At 39.9% G+C, this 27,078-nt stretch overlaps 1 protein-coding gene across 6 annotated transcripts in view; it reads right to left on the reverse strand.

Annotated features, from left to right (window-relative positions):
- The window catches only part of GTF2I (general transcription factor IIi), a 108,634-nt gene that overhangs the window by 48,923 nt on the left and 32,633 nt on the right, over positions 1–27,078 (reverse strand). For 2 of the 6 annotated variants that reach the window (XM_049638772.1, XM_049638769.1), the window contains exons 4-10: positions 25,732–25,866; positions 24,529–24,712; positions 24,103–24,131; positions 19,640–19,694; positions 19,150–19,193; positions 9,590–9,667; positions 548–604 (exon numbers count right to left, since the gene is read on the reverse strand). In XM_049638772.1, coding sequence (XP_049494729.1) covers positions 548–604; positions 9,590–9,667; positions 19,150–19,193; positions 19,640–19,694; positions 24,103–24,131; positions 24,529–24,712; positions 25,732–25,866 — 582 coding nt within the window. Of the gene's footprint in view, positions 1–547; positions 608–9,589; positions 9,668–19,149; positions 19,194–19,639; positions 19,695–24,102; positions 24,132–24,528; positions 24,713–25,731; positions 25,867–27,078 lie in introns of all 6 variants that reach the window. The other 4 variants (XM_049638771.1, XM_049638768.1, XM_049638773.1 and 1 more) reach the window with 2 other exon arrangements.

Here is a 27,078-nt window from a genome sequence, read left to right on the forward strand (position 1 = left end):
TAAAAAAAAAAAAAAAAAAAAAAAAAAAAAAAAAAAAAAGGAAAGAAATCCCACCCAAAGAATAGATAAAAGTAAAAGCCATCACAAATAGCCTATGATCATCAAGTTAGGGCACTCTATATGACAATTCCCAGAAAAGTATTCAAGTAGCAAACTTTGGGATTCATTTACAAAGTGGCATTTCACAATCTTTCTAAAAACTAAGAATCAACATGACCTTATCGATATTTACATTCCTAACTACACAATAAAAACCTTATTTCTGACTATTCTGATATAAGGTATAAATGTGTACTTTACCTTAAATATGAAAGTGTGTCATGTACCCATTTCGAGATTCATTACTAGATTCACAAAAGGGAAAATTGGTTTTGAAAAATTGTTGCTTGTGAAGTTCATTTATGTTTAAAAAAAAGGCCAATACATTTTTTTCCTTTTCCATTTAGAAAAGTAACAATACAGATAAAATACTAAAACACAGTCTGTGCAATATAAAGAACATAACATGAGAACAGTATGTGGGAAAACAGAAGTGAAGAGGTTATACCTTGTAAAGACTTCGAAAGGGGGAGTTTGTCATCAACATCATCAGTTTCGGAAGGGCCTGCTTTGGAATACAAAGATAATACTTCAAAAGTAATCCCCAAAATGTATTTTGGGTCACTTTAGCAAACGAATTTGGGTGAGTGAGATGGAATAATACAGCCTTTTCATGAACAACAACAACAAAAAGGCAAAATGAAAAAAAAATGACGAAACGAGTGGCATCAGCTTATGGTCTTACTGAATGGAAAAGGTGTGCTCAGATGAATTTGTTATATAGACAGTCCAAAGTGATTTTGAAAATGACCAGACATATGGATCGAACGGGAATGACAGGTCTCAAATGGCAGACATGGGTTTGTCTAAACAGTACAAGGTTGGTTTGTAACAGCAAACTGCAACTTTTATACTTCATACAGGTTTTAAGTGCAGGTTTATCTTATAAGGTGTATTTCTTCCTTCCTTTACAAGTATTTGCTTAATCTTTTGTCATGCTGAAGAACACTGCAGAATCAAATTGTTATATCTTCCTTAGAATCTCTAGAATCACGTAATTAAAATACCAGTAAGCTTGAATGTCCACTGAAACAGAAACATGACAAGCTAAGTTATTAACTCAGAATTCCGTCTTTCCTGCAGGCCCACAGGATTCTAACAACTTCACACTGTTCTTCCCAATTATAAATGTAGGAAGTATTCTGAGTTAACTAAACATTCACATAATGCTATAAACATTGTGATGATATATTACACATAGGAACAAGCTTGTTAGTGATGAGAGTAATCAATCTAAAACAGAGAACAAAACATTGTGTTTTTAATGGCTACTTAAAATAGGGTTCGTGTATTAAAATGAATACAAACCACTTCACTATCTCGGAGTATGAACTGGATAGTACCCTAAGACTTTTGAAAGGTGTCGCTAACGAAGGAGCAGCTTCACAAAGCACCCAACTAAGCAAAGAAAACAATTTCCTAGAAAATGCACAAACTGTATTTGGAATTTCAACTACGAGCAAGAGGCTGAATGAAAGAGACTTGAATTCAAATGCCAGATTCACTGCTTCCCAGTCAAGTGTTCCTGGGTAAAAAATACACAGAAAATAATTAAATCGTAACTAAGGTTGCTGCTTGACCTGTAAGCATAGCTTTAGCTGTTTTTTCACAAGTTTGGTTTTGGAGTATTCTCAGTAATGCTCTGTTCTGTTCCAAGATTTTAAAAGTAAGGTCCTCTTTAACACAAAGTACATTTTTGTAGGATTTTCAATGTATAGGATTTCTATCTTTTAAATAACCTGTTTACTCTGGATTTCTCATTTTACTAATTATATTATGTACAGAGAATTTAAGATTATCTGTGATCTGTGAATCACAAGATTATCTGCGAACAAGTCCATTTTTGTAAAAGATCCACGCTTTGTAAATTTATCTGCTGGGTGCTGGGTGAGTTCTATATGTGCGTATCAATTGGCTTATCTTTCCAAACTGTAGAATGCAAATATTCTATTTATCATCTATAATAAGTATTCGTTGGCACATGATGTCTCAGTTATCAATGGCCACTTGTTGGAATCTCCCACATGACTGTAGATCTAAAAACTTATTACAGTTGTGTCAATTCTTTATTTCTATTTTAATTTTGAGCTATATTATAAGGGATATATGAATTAATGCCCACTATATCAACTCAGTGAATTATAACTATCCATATCATGTAGTCTAACTTTGTATACCTGTTACTTTTTTCTTTTTCGGCCTCAAATCAATATTGCTAAGCTGGATCTTGGGCGGTTCCGATTTGCCCAGTATGACTTCACAGATCACTATCCCTTCACATCACCTATGAAGTTGGTTGCATTTTAGCTCTGTATGTTTTAACAGCACATATTTGGGTTTTCTTCATCGTAAAATACGCAGCCTACTTCACCCTCACGCTCAAAACGCTGGTTGTGACTACCCAGCGTGAAATCAAACATTCCCAGTGCTCACACCTGAACACCACTATCCTGGGGAAAGACTGGTAAGTGCACGGAGATATGTCCTAGCCCATCTTTTTTTTTTTGTCCTAGCCAAAAATTATGGAAGAAAACACGTATGTGAAAGAACGAACTACAGCATAATTACACAATGTACTATCACAACAATACCATTAAATCTCTAGGTGACAAGTAAATCTCAAAAACTCACACTGAATGAGGGACACACAAGAACACGTACGTACCAATATATACAGTACAACACTGTGCCAAACTGTGCCATCTGTGTCAAACTTAAAAAACTAAGAAAATACTGTGTGTAAAATGCATGCTCACACAGACACTTTTGTGGGAACAGGTATGCAGTAAAGGCATAAAATCTTTATTCGTAAGGACAACCGTCAACTTCAAGAAAATGGTTAACTCAGAAGAATAGAAAAGAAAGCAGAAGGGCACCTGGGTGGCTCTCAGGTCATGATCTAACGGTTCCTGAGATCAAGCCCCGTGCTGGGCTCTGTGCTGACAGCACGGAGCTTGCTTGGGATTCTCGCTCTCCTCTCTCTGCCCCTCCCCCTTCTTGTTGCACGCGCACTTGCTTACTCTCTCGAAATAAAGAAATAAACATTAAAAAAAAAAGAAATGGAAATTTGGGACCCATATTAACATGTTATATACTGGTGTGTTTTGGGGGGTGGGGAGGAAAATGATGAAATAGTAAAGATTCTATAAACCTTGGCAGATGTACGTTATGTGTGTACATTTCAATATTTTATTTAAAAAGAAAGCATTTTAGAAATACAATGCAGCAATGCAAATAAGCGATCTATAAGCATACCCAACAACATGTCTCACAAATTTTAGGTTTTATGTAAGAACCCTAAAACAACAGTATGTGCAAAAGGATTCCATTTATGTGAAATACAGAACCAGACAAAACTAATCCAAGTTCTTACAGGTCAGAAGAAGGGTTACCCCTGGAAGGGGGTTGCCTGGAAAGGAGCCCCAAGGAAGGAGCTTCTAGTGATGATCCTGGCACCTAACAAAAGCCCCCTCAGAAAGCACGAAAGGAGAAACAGATCAGGAGGCAGCTGGAGATCTCAGAACTGTATCCCTGACGGAAAGAGCAGTCAGAAACAGCAGTAAGGCTAACAGACCTAGACGACTCTCAGCCCACCTTAACAAACTTTAAACAACGGAAAGTATACAAAGAATAGTCCCCAGTTGTAACAGAAGTGAACTGAAAATCAGTAACAGAAAGATATCTGAAAGTCCCTAAGTATGTGGACATTAAAACTACACACTTCTGGGGCACCTGGGGGGCTCAATCAGCTGAGCGTCCGACTTCGGCTCCAGTCATCATCTCACAGTTTGTGAGTTCGAGCCCTATGTCGGGCTTGCTGCTATCAGCACAGAGCCCGCTTCGGATCCTCTGTCTCCCTCTCTGCCCCTCCCCTGCTCACACTCTCTCAAAAATCAATAAACACTAAAAAAATTTTTTTCCAAACCCTACACACTTCTTCCACTATGATCTACATACTGGGTATCTATCTCCCCCAAAAATATAAGAACACTAACTCAAAGGGATACATGCACCACTATGTTTGCTGCTGCATTACTTACAGCAGCCAAATTATGAAACAGTCCGCATGCCCATCGACTGCTGAATGGATAAAGAATATGTGGAGGGCTCCTGGTGGCTCAGTCGGTTAAGCATCCGACTTGAGCTCAGGTCATGATCTCGTGGTTCCTGAGTTCGAACTCCACATTGGGCTCTCCGCTATCAGCGTGCAGCCTGCTTCGAATCCTCTGCCTCTCTCTGCCCCTCCCCTGTTTGCGTTCTCTCTCTCTCAAAAATATATAAACGTTTAAAAAAAAAAAAAAAAAGAATACGTGGAATATAGCTACAATGGAGTACTATCCAGCTATCAAAAGGAATGAACTCTTGTCATTTGCAACAACATGGTGGGAGCTGGAGTGTATAATGCTAAGCAAAATAAGCCACAGAGAAAGATGAAAAACTTAAGTTTCCACTCATATGTGAAATTTAACAAAACCTTAAGAACCAAAACAGAAAGGGACGCCTGGGTGGCTCAGTCGGTTGGGTGTCCGACTTCGGCTCAGGTCATGATCTTGCGGTTCTTGAGTTCGAGCCCCGCGTCGGGCTCTGTGCTGACAGCTCAGAGCCTGGAGCCTGCTTCGGATTCTGTGTTTCCCTCTCTCTCTGCCCCTCCCCTGCTCATGCTCTTTCTCTGTCTCAAAAATAAATAAAACATTAAAAAAAATTAAAAAAAAAAAAAAAAAAGAACCAAAACAGATGAACACAGGAAAAAAGAGTGATAAATCAAGGAACAGACTCTTCTTTAAAAAAAAAATGTTTATTTATTTATTTTGGGAGAGAGTACGAGTGAGTAGGGGAGGGGCAGAGAAAGAATCCCAAGCAGGCTCTGCAATGTCAGCGCAGAGCCTGTCACAGGGCTCGACCCACTAACTGTGAGATAGTGACCTGAGCCCAAATCAAGAGTAGGATGCTTAACCAAGTGAGCCACCTGAGCGCCCGCAAGAAAGATGCTTAACCATAGAACACACTGATGGTTGCCAGGGGTGGAGGTGGGTGGGGATTAAGGAGGGCACCTGTAGTGACGAGCACTGCGTGCTGTACGAAGTGCTGAATCGCTATACTGTATGTTAACTGTTACTATATTTAAATTAAAATTTAAAAAATAGCTACACACTATGGAAAAACCATAGAACAGAGGGGGAAAATGGATTTTTTTTTTTTTTTTTAGAGAGAGAGCAAGCACAAAAGCAGAAGAGAGTGGCAGAGGGAGAGAGAGAGAGAAGAATCTCAAGCAGGCTCCACACTCAGTGTGGAGCCCAACATGGGCTTAATCTCATGACCCTGGAACCATGACCTGAGCCGAAATTAAGATTCAGAAGCTCAACTGACTGAGCCACCCAGATGCCTCGGTAAAAGCTGGATCTTTGAGAAAAATGAAAACATTTGAGAAAGCTCTAGAGCTGGACCAATGGTTCTCCACTGGTAGTGACCGTGTCCCCATCCCCCTGGGAGTGAATATATCCTATAACATTTTTGATTGTTACAACTAAGGAGATGTTTCTGGTACCTAGTGGGTAAAAGGCCAGGGAGGTCTGCTAAACATTCTACAATATAGAGACAGCATAAAAAAGATACCAACGACAATGCACTGTTTGCTCAAAATGTAAATATTGACATCTTGAGAAACCTTGAGCTAGAGCAACCAAGAAAAAAAGACACAAATTACAAAATTGGCAACGAGAGGGACATCACTATAGACTTTGCAAATAGTAAAATTTAAAAAACACTACTTAAGGTAAAGTAGACAAATTCCCTGAGATACAAACTGCCAGAGCTCAATCAAGAGGAAATACATAACCTGAACAATCCTATAACTATTAAAATACATTTAAAAACTAAAAAATAGACCGAATTTGGGCGCCTGGGTGGCTCAGTCAGTTAAGCCTCCGACTTTGCCTCAGGTCATGATCTCATGGTTCGTGGGCTTGAGCCCCACATCGGGCTCTGTGCTGACAGCTCGGAGACTGGTGCCTGCTTTGGAGTCTGTGTCTCCCTCTCTCTCTGCCCCTCCCCCACTCACACTCTGTCTCTCAAAAATAAACATTGAAAAAAAAACTTTGTTTAAAAAAACAAAAAACAAGCTTAAAAATTTTCCATTATGGAAACCAAAAGGTCTAGGTAGCTTCACTGGCAATTTGACCAAACAAGAACAGAACAATACCAATTCTACCAAAAAATTCTTCCAATATATACCAACAAATTCTTCCCAATTTGTTTTATTGAGGCCAACATTATCAAAACCAAATAAATACATTTACCAGAAATCATCTAGTATCTCTTAATAACAATCAATAATACATAAAAAGGAATACATTATAACCAAGCAGGGTTTATTACCCCAGTAATCCGTGGCTGGTTGAACAAGTGAAAATTAATTATCAACTACCACTTTAACAGACTAAACAAGAAAACCCTATATAATCATCAAGGGACACAGAGAAGACCTTCTACAAATTCAACATCCAATAATCATAAAAACTCTTCCCAAACTCTGAACACAAGAGAACTTCCTCAAACGGATGAAGGGCACCTACCAAAAACCCACAGCTATCATACTGAAAGATTTCCTTCTAAAATTGTGAACAGGGTAGCGATGTCTCCTCTCACTACTCCTATTCAGCTACTAGAGGGTCCCAGACAGTGCAATTACACAAGGAAAGGAAATGGAAGAAATAACACTGTCGACCTAGAAAGTCCCAAAGATTTTACCAAAAAGTTGCTAGAACCAGTAAGTCATTTTTAACGACATCACAAGATACAAGGTCAGTATGTGAAAATCAATTATAGTTCCATGTATTGGCCATAGTTGGAACCTGAAATGCAAAAGAACAGTAGCATTTACAGTAACACCAAAACCCATTAAATACTTAGGCATACAATCTCACAAACTGTGCACAATAGGATCTCTATGCTGAAAACAAAGCACTGATAAAAGAAATCTAGTAAAAACTAAATAGGTAAGAAATATAAACCATGCTTATGAATCAGAAGATTGGATATTAAGATACTCAACCCAATTAGCTGTATAGATTCAGCATAATCACTATTAAAATCCCTATAATTTTTTGATCACCAAGCTGATTTTGAAATTTATATGAAAAGATAAAGGAGCTATAATAGGCAAAATAATTTTAAAAAAGGAGAACAATTTTGTAGGACACTCACAATCCGAATTCGTAACTTACTATAAGCTGTAGTACCCAACACAATGTGATTTTGGCAAAAGGATACACAGAGACCAACGTAACAGAACATACAGAGATGTAAAGGAAATGCAGTGGAGAAAAGTTTTTTCAACAAATGGTGCGGGAAAAAGTGGACCACACAAAAACTAGACCTAAACTGATGAAGACCTATAGGTAAAACTACCGATTTTTCATAAAGCATAGATGAAAATCGGTGACTTTGGGTCAAAGATTTCTTACCTATGATATTTAAGGACAATCCATACAGTGAGGGGGGTGGGGATCAATAAACTGGACTTCATCAAATTGAACTATTTGTAAATCGTATCACACAGGACTTTTATTCAGAGTATCCTTTTACACAGAATATACAAATTCAATTGCTCAGAAAAACGTCCACATTGCGTGGACTAGATCTCTCAGCTTGCTAGCTCCTACCTTCTTCAACTGTACTGAAGATACTATCATTTCAAACAATCTTTCCCTCTAAAGCATCAGATTTCCAACTCTTACTTCTCAGGCATCACCTTTAAATCACTCACACTCACAATCTCAAAAGGGAACATACTCGTGGCGGGGAATAACACGTTGCTCAACAGGCAATACCAAAGACAAAGGCAGACTTTTTATTTTAAAAATGAAACATTATCTGCATATAAAAAGACTATTTTATTAAATAGTTTTTATCAAATAAATTAAACTTATTAAATTAATACACATGTATTAGTAAGGTACCAAGAACTCCATTTATAAAGGCTAAATATTTTCCAAAATTTTAACTGTTTAATTGAAAACCCATAGAATTATCTCAATCTTCTAGCCATGTGATTACTAATGTCAAAAGCAATAAAGTGTTCAAAACTGACAAATAAAAATAATGATATTCACTATGAAATGGTTAAATGTATGTTTACAGATAGTCACATGATTACAAATCAGAATAAATTTTTCATTAAACTTTTACAATGCTCCAGAACTGATGAGGGCTTATCTTGTTAAATGAGCTACAACTATTCGGCGAACACAAATTACAACTGAAATGAGGTCTCAGGAGACAACCACTGAAATGGTTAAAAAGAGAAGACTGACCGGACAGGTGTCGGCAAGGACGTGAACAACTAGGAACTACTTGGACGCTGCTGGTGGCAATGTAAAAAGAGTACAAGCACTGTGCAAAAATGGTTTCGCAGTTTCTTATGAAGTTAAATACCTACCATGTGTCCCAGCTATTCCATTTCTAGAAATCTACTCAGGAGAAATGAAGGAATATTTCCACACAACAATTTGCACACAAAAGTTCACAGCAGCTTTGTTTTTAATAGCCCCCAAAAGTAGAAACAACCAAAATGTCCATCAACAGACAAAGGGATAAACCTGTGGGGCAGCCAAGCAATGGAATCAGCTACTGACACATGCAACACTGGGGGTAAATTACAAAACAATTACGTAGAATCAAAGAAGGCACACCCCATCCCGACAAAACAGTACATACTTGATAAGGATTCCACTTATACAAAGTTCTAAATGACAGAAACTAAGCTAAAATGACAGAAAAAGATCAGTGGTTGGCGGGGGAGGGCAGTGATTGTAATAGAACACAAGGAAACGTGAGGGTTATAGAAATCTCATTTCGAGTGCAGCGAAAAAAGTTTTATCCGAACGTAAAGACAACAAAACTAATCAAGTTTTATAGTTTAAATACTTTAATGTATTTTATGCAGCCATAAACACAAAACTGACTATAAAATATCAAAAACGTTCTTCTTCTAAACTAAAATCCAATAATGTGTGAAAGCGTGCTGCATACTGTGAAACTACAGCCTTCCATTCCTCCCTAAATAAGCAAGCCAAAAGATATGGAACAGAGTGACCAATAACAGCTAATACTTACTAACGTCTTACCTTTTACAGATTTTTAAGATAAGGATAATGCTTATACGGGTATTTTGTGTTGCACAAACAGAGCCACCCAAGGTTCAGAAGACCTCTTGGGTCTCCCAAATAATACTAGAAATTGGAACTGAATTCTAAATTGTGCCCCAACTTTTGCTTGTCCTTTTAAGAATATCAATGGCTATTTTACATTTCTGCTGTAGATTACTTATCTCACTGCCGCATTTTTGAAATCTATTTTATTGTAGTGATCAATCATAAGCACGCATGCCAGTCACACAAGCAAGAAGTATTTAAGGAGTTCAGACAATCAATAGATTTGAATTTTAACCGCTGATAACTTTTGGAAAGAAAACCTGTATTAATAGTATTACCTTGAATGTTATATTGATAGTAATCAGGATCTTCTGATTCTTCCTTTACTGTCACAGCTGCCATTTCCAGGGAAATACCTACAAAAGAAAATGACATTATTTACTTACACTTTAGGGAATGCAGTTAGATGGTGTAGGAAAATCTCTTCTGTCCTAAAATAGTACAGAACAGAAGTGAAAGAACAGTGAAGGAACTAGTGAAAGGACAGAAGTTCGCTAGGTAGCTAAGGGACAAAAATCACCTAAAACCCAACCTACACAACGTTGTAATTATCACTAATTTTCTGGGATTACTTGCTGCTAACTTTTTTTCTCTGACATTCTTATCTTTGGAATTGGAGAACATCAGTCCTACTCTCTTTTCACTCAACATTAAAAATGCTTTTACAGGGGCACCCAGCTGGCTCACTCAGGAGAGCATACGACTCCTGATCTCATGGTCTTGAGTTCAAGCCCCACACTGGGCGTAGAGCTTACAGAAGGAAGGAAAGAAGGAAGGAAGGAAGGAAGGGAGGAAGGGAGGGAGGGAGGGAGGAAGGAAGGAAGGAAGGAATCAAATAGATAGATAGATCTTTTACCAACCACTGAAAAGCACTTAGTCATCAGTTATAATAACTCACTACTCTGCAGTTATGGTGGCATAATTTTAAACCATTTTAATAAGATACATAGATTTTTTTTATCCTAATAAATCCCTTTATTAACAAGGGTACAAAATACACCTTTCGCATAATGCCTTGCCTACAATGAGGACAGATCATCTGGCATGGGCCTTCGTGGCTAGACATGAAGGAGCACGCACGGTACAATTCCACATGCAGGAAAGCCAACCACAACCATACAGTCCTCTGATCAACTTCATACTGAGCCGGTGCTACGTGACTTGAGAAGTTGGCATGTAATTTTTTCAACTGAAGAAAACAGCTCAAAAAGAGCTAGCCCGACGTACTAGAGGACACCTACCCCTAACGCAACAGGCAATTACCGATGGGAAACTGATTTGCTTCCCACGACGGCGACAGGGAACAGGTCTGAAACCGCTCAGATTCTGCAGGCTGTCTCTTTACCACACGAGTGGTCATCAGCAAAGGTTAAGAGGAAATCACAGCAAACAAAAAAGGCAGATCCACTGGGGATTTAGACCCTTCAGGAATGAAGGTCTGGGTCGCCTCAACCAGGGAAAGGTCAAGAACCTTACCAGCTAAGGTCCCGACCGAAGGCAAAGAAAGAAATACAATATAATGGGTCATGGATTAGGAAGGTGTGGATTTTTGTGACAAGTTGTTGAAATGTGGACACTATACGTATTTTCTTCCTTGTTGGGAGTGTTTCTTTCTGCAAACACGTGTATCAGGATATACCAACTGTTATCTCTTCTCCTCCGCATTGTTATTTTACAGAAGTTTTGTTAGGTTTCCCTTGCCACTTAGCCTTTAGAAAAAAAGAATATTCAAACAGGCTGAGCGTGAATGTGAGACCTAAGTAAGACAGCTCAGGAGAGGACATTAATCAGTCTCCCAGAGAAGGGGACAGAAACTGCTAGAACCCTGGAACTCCTCATTTTGGGGAGAGAGCAAAAGTGGAGGAGTGTGTAGGAAGGGCAGCTACACGCTATGAGACGGAAACAGTTGTCCTTTTGTTCCAAGGAAGCCCAAATATGTAGGGGCGGGTGTGGATGAGCAGCCACAGGGGCAGCAGCCAGTGCGGTCACTGAGCTGCTGTCCCAGTTCCAGACACCCTCCCCGACTCTGCTGGAGCCTGGACCGCAAACCGGTCGGGCTCCTTGCAAAAACTCCCCAGGGAACGCAACGGGGAGGAGGCTGTGAGGCCAGAGATGAGAAAACCAACCCGCGTCTCGTTCCGGTCAGGGTCACTCACTGCTGGCACCCTCCTTCAATCTGACACTTCCCATAGCGAGAGCAAGACCCCCTGGGAAATTCTTCCGACCCTAGCAGGACCAGTTTTCACACGTCGCCTCAGACAGCAGTACCGTCCCACGGCCTCCCACCTCAGAAGGCAAAATTGAGACTTCAGGGTGGCGGCCAGCTCCTCGAGTCGTTACTCACAGGGCTCCTCAGCTACTCCTTCTAATACGAAGTTAATCATTAGTTAACCTTTACATTAAATTGTCTCCATTCAAGAAATACATAAGAAAGAAGTAAGGGGTGCCTGGGTGGCTCGGTCGGTTAAGCCTCCAACTCTTTGGATTTCAGTTCAGGTCACCATCTCACCGTCTGGAGATCAAGTCCTGTATCGTCAGGATCTGCACCGAGCGCGGACCCTGCTTGGGATTCTCTCTCTCTCTCCCTCTCTCTCTCTCTCTCTCTCTCTCTCTCTCTGTGCCTCCCACAATCGCACGGGCTCTCTCTCTCTCTCTCAAAATAAATAAATAAACATTAAAAAAATTAAAAATGGAAATATTAAAAGCAATTGCAGGATAAATTAAGAACATAAAGATACAAAGTACAAGGAGAAAAAAGAAACCCCTAGAAGAGCAGTGCTATTGTGTCCCCAAAGATGGTTAAAGAATTCAGTAAAATACAATCTTTCTCAATTCAGCACGTTTATCTTTAGATACAAACTATTCAGGAGATGACTCTATGAATAAAAGAGAGAAAACAATTTGCAAAATGATGATTTAGGCGCAATCAACTAAAAGCTAAACAGAAAACTGACGTTTCCTGTGGCATGAAAAACAACAACAAAAAGCCTTCTGTAAAACAATGCAACAGATCCGAATACTTCCTCCCAATAAAGACATTCAACACTACCACTCTTGCAGATCTCCCCAAAAAACGAACACTCGGCCTGTCTGCACCACACACAAAAGCTGTCCCCGCCCCACGCACACACGCAGGCACAATTAACACAGCTTCCCCTTTCCCCAACTATTCACCCCAAATGCCATTAGAGGGCACTGAGCAAGGCAGACAGCGGCACGGGGCGGTTCAGTGCAGCAGGGTGGGCCGGCTGAGTGAGAAGTGTACTCACACGAAGGGCAGGGGAAGTGAGGGCCTTAGGAGACCCAGGCTGATAAGAGGGTAGGCAGGGCTGCTGACAGCCCGACAAGGAACATCAGAGCGGGAGTCCGGGCAGGACAGTGACGATGAGACATGGGTTAGACAACAGGACATGGGTCAAATGAAGAAAACAGACTAAGGACTCTCATTGGAACAGAGGGATACGGAAAACCCCTTGGGATGTTAAGAGAACAGAAGATGTGGGCATAAAAAACTATAGCTGTAAATGCATGTATGTATATATTTTTGTGTACACAAACTCCCCCCACACACGGATTCCTAAGCTGCGTCCACTGGGAAGCAGTAATGGCAATGGACGCACCTCCCACCAAGATACTGACATCTTGAGATCATTCTCCTCAGAAAGGACCCGGGGTTTCTTGGAATGGTTGACCCTAGGGCTGGATTAGAGAAAGTGCGAGGAACCTTGACCACCTTGTACTGCAAGAAAGGAAGTTGTGAAAAATTATGGCGAGGGGAGTCTGGGTGGCTCAGTCGATAAAGCATGCAACTCTTTTTTTTTTTTTTTTAAATGTTTATTTATTTATTTTTGAGAGACAGAGAAAGAGAGCACAAGCAGGGGAGGGGCAGAGAGAGAGGGAGACACAGAATCCAAAGCAGGCTCCAGGCTCTGAGCTGTCAGCACAGAGCCCGACCCGGGGCTTGAACCCACAAACTGTGAGATCATGACCTGAGCTGAAGTTGGATGCTTAACCTACTGAGCCCCCCAGGCGCCCCAGGCATGCAATTCTTGATCTTGGGGTTGTGAGTTCCGACCCCACGTTGGGTGTAGAGATTACTTAAAAAGAAAATCTTAAAGAAATAATAAAATAAAATAAATAGTATGAAATACCAAAGCATCATCTGTAAGAAAGCAACAATTTAAACAGTCATCAAGAATTTTTAAGCCTGTGGCACCTGGGTAGCTCAGTAAGTTGAGCATCCCTTTTGGGCTCAGGTCATGATCTCGTGGTTTGTGAGTTCGAGCCCCGCATCAGGCTATGTGCTGACAGCATGGAGCCTGCTTGGGATTCTGTCTCCTATCTCCCTCTCTCTCTGTGTGCCCTTACCCTGCTCACTCACACACACCCTTTCTTTCTCTCTCTCTCTCTCTCTCTCAAAAATAAATAAATTAAAAAAAAAAAAAAAACTTTTAAATCTGTTTCTCCCTGTTCTTTGTGGAGTATGAGCAGAATGTTTGCCATCTGCTAGCTAAACTTCATCTTTCTTGGATTTTTATCTACATTTCCTTAACTAGACTTAGCATTTTCCCTTGCTTCTACAATCTTTGATCGTTTATTTTTTGGATTAGCTCTTTATAAGTCAAATACAACAAGGTTTGTCATTTGTCTTGCAAACAGCCATTCCCTGTGTCTCACATGTGCTTTGACACATTTTGGCTGACCTTGTCATCCTTAATGTTTAATTCTTTCTTAGTCAAACGTATTGCTTAGAAATCACTCAAAGGACTACTAATTTTTTTTCTAAAGGCTTTAATTCTAAACTCTTATTATATCTGGAATTCTTTACAAAGTCACATCAAACTATCGGTATTTTGTTTCCCGTTTTCTAGTTGATTCTCTGGTGTTCTACATTCATAATCACACATACAAGTCAATGGTGCCCTCCACTTTCTAATTACTTACACCTCATACTTGTACTGGTTTGTACTAGAATTCTGGTAAGAAACTGGTGAAAAGCTGCCTCTCTGTTTTACAAACAGTGCTTCTGGTAGTTCACTCTTAAACACAATGATGGAGGGGGTGTCTGACTTCGGCTCAGGTCATGATCTCATGGTCTGGGGGGTTCCAGGCCCACGCAGGGCTCTGCCCTGACAAAGTCTGTCTCCCTCTCTCTCTGCCCCTCCCCCACTCACACTCCGGCTCTGTTTCTCTCTCTCAAAAATACATACACATTAAAAAAAAATTCAACACAACGATGGGCTGGCATTTACAATTATGTATGACAGCCTGACACATCAGGTTAAGGATTTCCGCTGCCTTTTTATCATCTACTCAGATGATATATTATTTCTGGTTATTTCAGTAACATGAGAAAGGGAGTTTAGAGATTTTCTAATCTCATCCTTACGTTCCTAAGTGAATTTTAAGTCTGAAATTCACTGCACAAGGTAATTTGTTTTTAAAGATTTTTTTTCTTTTTTTAAGGAATCTTTCTACCTAATGTGGGACTCGAACTTACAAGCCTGAGATCAAGAGTGGCACACTGTAACAGCTGAGCCAGCCAGGAGCCCAGGATAATTTTTTAACCAACTTGGGAGGATGGTGAAAGCCCCACAATGACAAGTTCTGCAAGCGTGAATGTGATGTGACAAAACTGACAAACGGCTTCCATCCCCTGCAGGAGATCAGTCTGAAGATGTCACTTTTTAGCAATGATACAAAACTACATTTTACACAATTGAAACTTTTGGACCCCAGCTATAGCTGACGCTCAGGTTATAGTTTACGTTATGTCTTCAATACGAAAAAGCAGTAAATGTCCATTTTTTGTTGCCAATCACCAAAGCTAATCATTAAATATATTCTTAGTAATAATACAATGATCTTTTAAAGCTCTGTATTATTTTTTAGAAGATATTTTTTTTTTTCAACGTTTTTTATTTATTTTTGGGACAGAGAGACAGAGCATGAACGGGGGAGGGGCAGAGAGAGAGGGAGACACAGAATCGGAAACAGGCTCCAGGCTCCGAGCCATCAGCCCAGAGCCTGATGCGGGGCTCGAACCCACGGACCGCGAGATCGTGACCTGGCTGAAGTCGGACGCTTAACCGACTGCGCCACCCAGGCGCCCCAGAAGATATTTTAAAAAATGGGGGGAGCACCCGGGCGGCTCAGTCAGTTGAGCATCCAACCTCAGCTCAGGTCATGATCTCACCGCTCATGAGTCTGAGCCCCACGCTGGGCTCACTCCTCTCAGCCTGTCAGCACAGAGCCTGTACAGATCCTCTGTCCCTGTCTGCCCCTCCCCCGCTTGTGTTCCCCCCAAAACAAACAAATAAAAAATAATAAAGTTATGTATTATTTTTAAACACAAGGTTGCTGTCATTCATAGAACCAGAGTAACAAAAAATCCTAACAATAAAATTGTCATCAAGTCAGGAAGAGCTGTATGTCTTATAAACAGGCAGAACCACTTGTGCCCTAGAAATGGGACATGGGGAGAAGCAAACGTTAATTGAAATATCCAAGACCATGCTCAGTTCTGAAAGTACTCGAACAATAAAAATCAACTTAAATATATGGTAAAAGTGGGAAAGGGGGAAAAAAAAAGTATTGAAGATAGTAAAAAAATTATATCCTCATTTTCCATATGTTAACAGATAATAAAACCAAACCTTAAAACGACAGGAGATAGAGTGTATTATTGGTCTAAGACTGGGGGGCATCTGAGTTCAAGGAAACAGAACTGAAGGCACAGAAGTAGACCTGGTCACATGCTGTCTGACAGGTGCTGAGGCAATCCAACGAAGAAACGAGAGCTTTTCAACAGATGCTGGGGCGGCAGGGTAGTCCACACACAAAAGGATGAAATCAGACCCTTCCCTTCCCTTCCAACAAGCACAATGAACTCAAAACAGATCTTAGGCTTAAACATAAGAGTTAAAACTACACAATTCCAGAAAAATGCAGTAAGTGAGAAATTCTTCATGACCTCAAGTTAGACAAAGATTTTAGGTTTCCTAGGGGTAACACCCAAAGTAAAAGTGATTAAAGAAAAATCTGAAAAACTGAACTGCATCAAAATCAAAGCAGTTTTAAGGCTTCAAAGGATACCGGTAAGCACATGAAAAGAAAAGCCAGAGTAGAAAAATATATTTGCAAAACATTATTTCTAATTTCAAAAATCCAGAATATATAAAAGAACTCTAATAAGTAAGAATTAAAAAAGAAAGAGGAAAAAAAAAGGAGAAAGAAAAAAGAACGAAATCTTGCCATTTGTGACAACATGGATGGACGTAGAGGGTATTATGTTACATGAAATAAGTCAGAAAGACAAATACCATATGATTTCACTTCTATGTGGAACTAAAAAACAAAACAAATGAGTAACAAAAAACCAACCAGACTCAAATACAGAGAACAAACTACTGATTGCCATAGCAGTTGAATCAGGAGGTGGGCAAAGTAGGTGAAAAAGATTAAAAGGTACAAACAGTTATAAAATATACACGTCATTGTGATAAAAAGTACAGTATAGGGAATATAGTCAATATTATAATAAGGTTGTATGGTGACAGATGGGGACTATATTGAATAATGTATAGAAGTATCGAATCACTACGTTGTACACCCGAAACTAGTAACACTGTATGTCAACTCTACTTCAATAATAAATAAATAGATAACCAAAAAGAAAAAAAAAAAACAACATAATTAAAGAACAAGCAAAAAAATTAAAAAGACATTTCATCAAAGGTAATATATGAATAGCTAATGAGCACATCAAATGATGTCCAACATCATTAGGAAAACGCAATTAAATGTGTTCTGTTTGTTTTTTACTGTTTATTTATTTTTGAGAGAGACAGAGCATGAGTTGGGGGAGAGGGGGGACAGACAGAGAGGGAGACAGAATCCGAAGGAGGCTCCAGGCTCCGAGCTGTCAGCACAGAGCCCGATGCGGGGCTCGAACTCACAGACCACGAGATCATGATCTGAGCTGAAGTCGGACGCTCAACCGACTGAGCCACCCAGGCGCCCCAGGAAAATCCAATTAAAACCACAATTCTAGGACATTCTGGAAAAAGGAAAATGATGAAGACAGTAAAAAGATCAGTGATGGATGACCAGGTGTTAGAGAAGACAGACGGAAGAACAGGCAGAGGACAGGGGAGTTTTAGAGCAGTAGTACTATTCTGTATACTATAGTGCGGGATAACAGTAGTCATACAGTTATCGAAACCCACAGAATGCACAAGACTGAACGCTAATGTAAACGAAGGAGTCTGGGTAATAATGGTTCATCATTTTTAATACCAATGTGACACGGGATATTAATAGTTTGGGGGGGAGGTATTGCTATGTATGTGTGGGGGTAGAAGATACATGGAAACACTCTGTACTTTCGTTCAATTGTCGTGAACCTAATAAAACTGCTCTAAAAATAAAATACCTATTTACAAGTGCACAAACAAAAAAATAAACCCCACACCCATACACAATGAGACACCACTTCATATTCACTAGAATTGCTATACTCAAAAAAGAGAGACAATACCATGTGTTGCCCAAGATATGGAGAAAGTGAAACCTCCAAACACTGCTGCTAAGAACATGCAGCCACTTGGGAAAAGAATTTGCCAGCTGCTTAACTAGTTAGGCACAGAGTTACCATAGGACGAGCAATTCACTCCTGGGTATCTACCCAAGGGAAATGAAGACATTTTTTCTACACGAAGACAAATAGGAGTATTCCTAACCATCCATGTTATTCGAGACAGCCAAAAAATGGAAACAACTCAAATGCCTGCCAAACGGTAAATGGATAAAGAAATGGTAGTATATGCATACAATGGAATAACATTCCGGTATGAACCCTACAACTATTGTCGAAGATGATGCGGAGTAAAAGAATCAAAATGCAGAACACCACATATTGTATGATTCCATTCATAGGAAATGTCCAGCTAAGCCTACAAAACCCAAAAAGTAGACTAATGGTGGGAACAGGGCTTCTATTTGGGCACCAGCTTTCCATTTAGGATGACAGAAATGTTCCAAAATTAGACTGTGGCAATAACTGTAAAACTCTATAGATGTACTCAACACCACTGAATCTTATACTTTAGGGCAGGTGAATTCAATGGCACGTAAACTGTATCTCAATAAAGCTATCCAAAACTATCTATATAGAATAACACTAAAAGCATGACATTTAAAAATAAGGAATTCAGGGGTGCCTGGGTGGCTCAGCTGGTTAAACACATGACTTAGGCTCAGGTCCTGAGCTCAAGCCTCACATCAAGCTCCCTCTTGTCAGCACAGAGCCTGCTTTGGATCCTCTGTCTGCCTCCCTCTTTCTGCCCCTCTCCCCCACTCATGCTCACCCTCGTTCTAAAATAAATAAATGTTAAAAAATAAAATAAAATAAGGAACTCAACACTCAAACCAGCTTAGAGTTAAAAGCAGTCTCCTTGGAGGGCAGAAACAAGAGTGCAGGGGAGAAGGGACAGTAAGAGGACATTTGATGGGTTTGTATAAAAAGCACTGTAGAACCAGCTGACATTTTACACTATTATTCCTATATAACTGGGGGGAAAACCTAATAATAAATTTTGTTTACAAATGGGTAATTAGCAACAAACTTCTGGGTAACACTTAGTAACTCAACTTTTTAGGTGTTAAGCATAATATGTCTAACACTTAAGAAATCATGTCACCGGTGGAATAAATTTGTTCTGTCTGCTTCTCATCAAAGCATTATCGGAAATAATGCGTCAAAATACAACCTTCTAAGTTAAGGGAAAGGTTTCCTTACTTAAATTTCCTAGAGGACTCTAAAAGCACAAGTACATACCAGAATCTTCCGTGGGCTCAGTTTTCACTTTGATGGGGCCACAGCTGAAAAGAAAAGAAGGCAGGATAAAGCAGTGCGCAGGTGCGGGCGGCCACACAGCAGTCAGGTCCTCACGTGACCAAGCTCAACGCAAACCTGACTTAACTTTAAATGTACGTATTTATTTCTTTGCATATATAACTTGTCAACTGAATTTAGTACTTTAATCCCAATCAATTTTTGGGTACAACAGTATAATAGTAACTTGCAAATTCCACTGTACTACAAGGCCCTCCTATTCCCCATGTAGTTATCAATCTATCACATTAGCTTCCCCCAGGAAGTACTTGGTCAGAAACTGCATTTTCATAGGACCCCAAATCAATCAGCTGAATATAAAACATCAAGATATGTGATATGGTACTTTTTAATATTCTACTACCTCAAATTCCTAAAGACTAAAAACCGCTATGGCATGGAAGTTTATTCGTACTGATGAACTATGTTTTACCTTCCACCCGGAGATAGCATTGACCTTTCAGCGTCTGTTACCATCACACGACCACCTATGTACAAAAAAAAAAAAGAAAAGAAAAATGAGATTCAGGTTTTTCGCACACTTTCAATATGACTAACATTTCCAAAGGTCCTGAGCAGACAGTAGGGGAGGAGGGGTGCCCACAGCTCTGGATCAAGCTGGAGGGAGTACCCGGTGACTCCACACGAGAGTGTCCTTTGTCCTCCCCTGTAAGGAAAGGAAGTGGGGTGACAATCCTGACGGCGTTCATCCCCTCACCGGCCAGCACCCTCCCCGACTTAAGGAAAAAGCTCCTATTTTTACCGATGCAATAAAGAAAAGCAATGTACTATTACCCTGCCAATGTAGAAGAAGCCTCTACTGATGCAGGAGTGCTGACAGAAAGTTCTATCATGACTCCATTTGGCTCACGAGGACTGGAAAGCTGTGACTGGCTAACAGGTACAGGGTTTTTATTTGGGGGTGACGAGAATGTTCTGGAATTACATGCTGGTGACGGTGTCCATCTTGTAAAGATACTAAGACCCATGGAAGCATACACCTTACAACCCTGAATGTTACATATACTAAAAAAGCATGCATTTTATGTTTGAAAAACATAAAAAGGAAACAAGAGAGATGGATGCCACCGCATGTTGATGAAAAAGTCGAGTTAACTGGAGTGCTCTCCCTTCTGGCGGGAACGGCCAGTGGAGTAAATCTTGCTGAAAACCAGTTTGGTGCTTTCCTAAAAAATTAAATACATAACCACCATTTGCCACTCCAAATTTAGGTATTTACTGAAACGTATGCTCGTATAAAGACGTGCCTTCAAACATTCACAGCAGCTTTCTTTATAATTAAGGCCAAGATATGGAAACTCAAATTTTCATGGGCAAGTGAATGAGTAAACAAATTGTGGTATAGCTATACATTGGAATACGAATCAGTAAAATAATGAACTACTGATAGAAAGAATAAGGATCAATCTTAAAATAAAAAGCAAAACAAGAGACGCCGAGGGGGTTCAGTCAGTAAGCGTCCAACTCTTGTTTGCAGCTCAGGACATGATCTCACAGGGGTCGTGAGGTCGAACCCTGCATTGGGCTCTGTGCTGTAGCAGGGAGCCTGCTTGGGATAGTGTCTCTCTGTCTCCCTCTCCCTCTCCCTCCCTCCCTCTCCCCCCCATTGCCTCCCTTGCTCACACTTGCTCTCTCTAAAAATAAATAAACATTAAAAAAAAAAAAGGAAAACCAAAAAAGTACCTACTATGATTCCATTTATACTTAAAAATCTAGAAAAGCCAGGGGCGCCTGGGTGGCTCAGTGGGTTGAGCATCCAACTTTGGCTCAGGTCATGATCTCACAGTTCGTGGGTTCGAGTCCCATGTCGGGCTCTGTGCTGACAGCATGGAGCCTGCTTGGGATTCTCCTTCCCTCTCTCTCCCTCCGCCCCTCCCCCGCTCATGTGCCTGTTCCCTCTCAAAATAAATAATTTTAAAAATCTGGAAAATACAATCCCATTACAATCTCAACTTTCTAATTACTTTGCAAGTTGGTATGATAAAAAAGTTGGTATACAAACCCACCTGCTTGCACCACTCAGTATAAAATATCCTATAGAAACATAGTTTAGGGGCACCTGGGTGGCTCAGTTGGTTAAGTGTCTGATCTGACTTCAGCTCAGGTCATGATCTCACAGTTCATGAGTTCGAACCCCACGTCAGGCTCTGTGCTGACAGCTCAGAGCCTGGAGCCTGTTTCGGATTCTGTGTCTCCCTCTCTCTCTGCACACCTCCCCTACTCACACTCTAGCTCTCTCTCAAAAATAAACATTAAAAAAAATTTTTTTAAAGAAACATAATTTAATTAACAACCAGGCCCCAATGTTTCAAAAGAAGTTTCTAAAACAGAAGACTTCAAAAAATACAAGTGGCAGATTAAAACTAATCTAGAACACTTCAGGGAGAAAAATATCAAGAAAAAAGTCGAAGCTTTAATTGAAGAAAGACAATAAATCTTTTCTCTCTCAATCTTAAGAGGGACATCTACAGAAACCCCACAGCTAACAAATGGCAAAAGCCTGAATGTCCTCCTCCTCATGTGGACAGGGCGATGTCTGTTATGGTCACTTCCATTTGATACCGTATTGGACATTCTTGCTAGAAGCACAAGATCAAGAAATAAAAAGCACTCAGACTGCAAAGATGTAAACCGTCCTGATTCACACACACAAGACCCACTATGCAGAAAGCCAAGAAACAGGCAGAAGAAACAAAAATGCCAAAGAAATTCTGGGGAGAAAGGTCAGTCTTTTCAACAAACCGCTGGAACAACTGGACAGCCACGGGCACAAAAGCTGAATTTACACGCTTACCATGCGCCATAATAAAAAATTAGCTCAAAACTAACCGCAGGGGCACCTGGGTGGCTCAGTCAGCTAAGTATCAGACTCTTGATTTCAGCTCAGATCGTGACCTCACTTTGTGAGGGTGGGCCTGCCATCGGGCTCTGTGCTAACAAGGAGCCTGCTTGGGATTCTCTCGCTCCCGCTCTCTCTGGCCTCCTACCCACTGAGTGCACTCACTCTCTCTCAAATAAACATTAAAAAAGAAAACAAGAAAACACAAAACTGACCTAAATGTAACAACTAAATGTAACAACACAGGCTATAAAAGTGACAGAAAAAAACACGACACATCTTCACAACGTTGTGTTAGGCAACAATCTTATATACAAGATCAGAAGCACAAGTGATAAAATAAACTGGGCTTTGCAAAAATTAAAAACTTTTGTCCCTCACAGGACACTGTCAAAAGACAACTTGTCAAACTGGAGAACATCTTTGTATCAAAAATATGTAAGAACTCTTACAACTCAATAATAAAAACACAAACAACTTTGTGGAAAGGACCCGAACAGACCTTACTCCAAGGAATATACAGAATGGTCAATAAGCACATGAAAAGATATGCAACATTATTAGCAATTCGGGCTATCCCAATCAAAACCACAATGAGACCACTTCACACCCACGAGGATGGTTAAGAACGCAAAGTCACTAACAAGTGTTGACAGGGACGCGGACAAACTGGAACTCTCAGACAGTGCTAGCAGGAACATAAATGGTGCAGGCACGGTGGAGAGCAGTGTGGCAGTTTTTTTAAAGCTAAATGCAAAATCAGTCTATGACCCAAGCCATTCCACTCGTAGGTATATATCTCTAAGAGAAATTAGAGTACATGTCCAGACAAAAACTTGTTCAAGTATGTTCACAGTAGTAACAGCCAAGTGGAATTTACTAATCTAATGCTCTACCAACCCGTGACTGGATAAACAAGTGGTATACTCATCCATAGGGATACTTAGCATTCAGCAAGAAAAAGGAAATAACTACTGATATACCCAACGATCTGGATGAGCCTCAACTGAATTATGCTGAGTGAAAAAAGATAATCTCAAGAGGTTACATTCTGTAGATCTAATTTATGTAACATTCATGAAGTAACAGAGAAGAAGATAAAAATATTCTAAAATTAGATTGTGACAATGACTGTAAACTTTTTAAACTTTATCACCGTAAATTTACCAAAGCCCACTGAATTGGATGCTTGAAACAGGCGAATTTTATGGCATGCCAATTATACCTCAACAAAGCTTCTAACAACTTAATCTTTTCATCATGGTAAGAATGAAACAAAGGTTACTTAACAAAAAATAAAATATATTGGGTGTGTATATATTATTTTGTCCTTTCTTCCTTGTACTGGTTAAGAGGTCGCCAATGATAATGGTCATTTATTTCCAAAAGTCTCAAACAAACCTGCCTCCAAAGGGCACCAGTCTCCTAAAAATCACTTTGCCCTTCAAATGCAATGGCTTAACCTTCCCCAAAGGAAGTTCTGTTGAAATCCTCCTCGCTCTTCAAGGACCCATCTTAATGCCCTTTCCAACTCGAAAGCCTTCCTGGGCTATAAACAAATCCTTCTTACAACAAACTTGCAAAGCATTTTCTTTAGCTATCCCTACACTGTGCAGCTATGCTCTTGATGTAGTGACTTTATGGGCTTTTTATCTCTTTCCATTAAAGCTCAAAAGCTTTAATGCTTATGCACAGTTGTGTATCCCATCCCCACCCAATCTTATGCTCACTAATTCTGTGCCTGATCAATGAACACTAGATAAATTAAGCCATCCTCTTAATTCTGGCTAATGATGGCAGATCCAGTCTATGATTGAACATATTGCCCACAATAAAACCTTGACTATGTCATTAAAAAAGTAGCAAAGCAAGTCTCTATTTTTCAGCTCAGTGACCTTTCATTGGTTTATATATAACACCCCACTCCAAAAGGTCTTATGTCATATTCTCAAAGAAAAAAGAGAAATTAGTAAAACGTGTTAAATTTGGCCCAAAAGACAGTTTAGGAAGTATGAGTAAGCAAAATAATCACTTACCTAGGTGCTTCTTTGGCTCCAGGAAAGGTCTGTATTAAAACAAAACAAAAAACTATACATGAATACACAAAATTATTGTAAACCTTAAATTTAAATGACTTCTACAGTAAACAAGAGTTTTTAAAATATATGGGGTGCCTGGGTGGCTCAGTCAGTTAAACATCTGACTGCGGCTCAGGTCATGATCTCACAGTCCATGGGTTCAAGCCCTGCATCAAACTCTCTGCTGTCAGCGCAGACCCCGCTTCAGATCCTCTGTCCCCGCCCCCCCTTTGCCCCTCCCCACTCATGGACACGCGCATGCTCGCTCTCTCTCGCTCTCTCAAAAATAAAGAATTAAAAAAAATTTTTTGATATATTAAAATAAGGTGAATATTCAACTTTATATGAATAAACTCTTAATGGGCAAGGGAGAAAGTACTTCACCTCTTAATAATAAATGAAATTCCTGCTTTGTTCTCTAAAATCCATTTCAAGGTGGCAAGATCATAGTTCTCGGGGTGTTTAAAGGCAACTCCTTCCGGAAGCCCCTGCACAACCACAGCTGACTGATCTCGTAACATCTTCTCATATGGAACAGGAACCACTGTTGATTTGCCTAAAGCTTTCCCTGGGGGTGAGGGACAGGGGTGAGGCAGAAAGAAGTAAACATCATTCAATGTTAAGATTAAAAAACAAAACCATCATTAGTTTATCATGGCTTCACAAACGGCATTCATACTGTTTTGTAATATCTGACTTCAAAGCGACTTCAAAATATCAAGAGGGCCCTATTCCCATGTTAGAATTTCTAAGCCTGAAACATATCCACAAGAGCAAAATAAAAAGTATATAAAATATTTATATAAAACCTACACAAAATGAAAAGAACAATAGCTCATTTCTTCCACTATTGTCTTTCTTTACAATGGCCTTGCGTTGTTATAACATGATCTTTTCATATCCAATTCAGCACCAGAACATGGAAGCCTGACAAATCCAACTGTTAAAAATATCCGGCGATGTTTTGCCAATATTCTCATCAAAAACTTATTACATAAATACGATCGCCATTCACAACGAAGTGTGTTCTAGCATTTTTGTGTGCGGACATTAGGCAGTAAGCCCAGAGATGCTAGAAACCCCATTCCCCAGAGATGAATTTTACCTACGGCCTCACAGTGTAACTGGTATCCTCTCCCTCTGTTTTTCTTAAGAGCTTTGTTTGCCGTGTGATTAGGTTAACAAAAAAGGGGGGATCGGTGAGATCAGCACATAAGTCAAAAACAAACAGGTCTCTGGGTGATTATGAGGTGTTAATGTAGGTTCTCTGGTGGGGGGGCGGCTATGCATGTATTGAGCCAGGGGCTACACAGTAAATCTACCTTCCTCTTCCTTTTCCTATAAACCTAAAACTGCTCTTGAAAAGAAGAAAAAGAAAACAAAAAACCCTACCCCACAGCTCTAATAGGCGCATTTGCTTATTTCTGGGTTCTAGTTTGAACCAGAACTAGAAAGTGAGATCATTCCTGATGTTACCCCAAGAGGTCTGGGCAGTCTGTCAAGGTGTGCTGTACGAGTGTTAAAGCAGTTACACCATCTACCCTTTACATAATGTCTCTTTTAGAAAATGCAAGTGTAGAACCTTACCATAGCAAAAGCAGAAATAGTCCTCAACTGTTTTCCTGAGCGTTTCAATCTCTACAGCGTCTACACTCATCCGATTTGCTGGGGTTGTAGATTTCATCTTATGCATCTCTGCAGCCTTTTCCTCTTCTTCAACACCTGTAAAGCAATTAATGACATAAAAGGCTCATCTCCACTACCTTAATACCTGGCTTTCAGTAGGAGTATTTTGTCCTAGGGGTACCTGGGTGGCTCAGTCAGTTGAATGTTGGACTTTTGGTCTCGGCTCAGGTCATGATCCCACGATTCAGGAGATTGAGCCCTCGAGCTCCGCACACACAGCATGGAGCCCGCTTGGCATCCTGGCGCGCTCGCTCACGTGCGCTCTGTCTCTCTCTCTCTCTCTCTCTCTCCCCCCTCTCCCTCTCTCAAAAATAAATAAACTTAAATTTTTTTTAAAAAGAGTATTTTTTTCCTATATTCTTTGTTTCTCGCTTTATTTTATTTTTGTCAAATTTTTAAATTCTAGCTAGTTAACATACAGTGCAATGTTGGTTTCAGGTATTTTTTTTCTATATTCTAATATTTATGATTTGTTATAAAAAGACAGAAAAAAAGGGATGAGGGGGAATTTAAAAATAATTAAGCTTGGCTGGCTTAGTCAGTGGAGCGTGCGACTCTTGGATCTTTTGGACTGGTGAGTTTGAACCCCATGCTGGGCACAGGGCTTACTTGACAGATAAATATAATTTTTTAAGCTTTAAAAATAAAAACATAAGACATAAATGGCTTGAATAAAAATAGTAAGAAATGATCATCATCTCTGAAATAAGTGTTGCTATAACTAAAAATTCTGTAAAGTAAAAATTAACTACTAGTAGTTTTAAAAAAGACACGTCTTGGGGTGCCTGGGTGGCTCAGTCGGTTAAGCGTCCGACTTCGGCTCAGGTCATGATCTCACGGTCCGTGAGTTCGAGCCCCGCGTCGGGCTCTGTGCTGACAGCTCGGAGCCTGGAGCCTGTTTCAGATTCTGTGTCTCCCTCTCTCTGACCCTCCCCTGTTCATGCTCTGTCTCTCCCTGTCTCAAAAATAAATAAACGTTAAAAAAAAATTAATAAAATAAAATAAAAAAGACACGTCTTTAGAGTAATTTATCAGCTACAAACTTGAATATGAGATTATCATCACCACAAAACACAGTCCAGGTTGGAAAAGTCTAACACATAACCACCTGTGTGTGGCTAATGAACACCTGCAATGTACCAGTCCAAACTAAGATGTGCTGTAAGTTTGCAATACATACTAGATTTTGAAAACTTAGTACAAAAAAAGAGTACGCAAAATATCCCAGTCATAGTTTTTAGGTTGATC

This window comes from Panthera uncia, chromosome E3, assembly GCF_023721935.1.
Source record: "Panthera uncia isolate 11264 chromosome E3, Puncia_PCG_1.0, whole genome shotgun sequence".
NCBI lineage: Eukaryota > Metazoa > Chordata > Mammalia > Carnivora > Felidae > Panthera > Panthera uncia.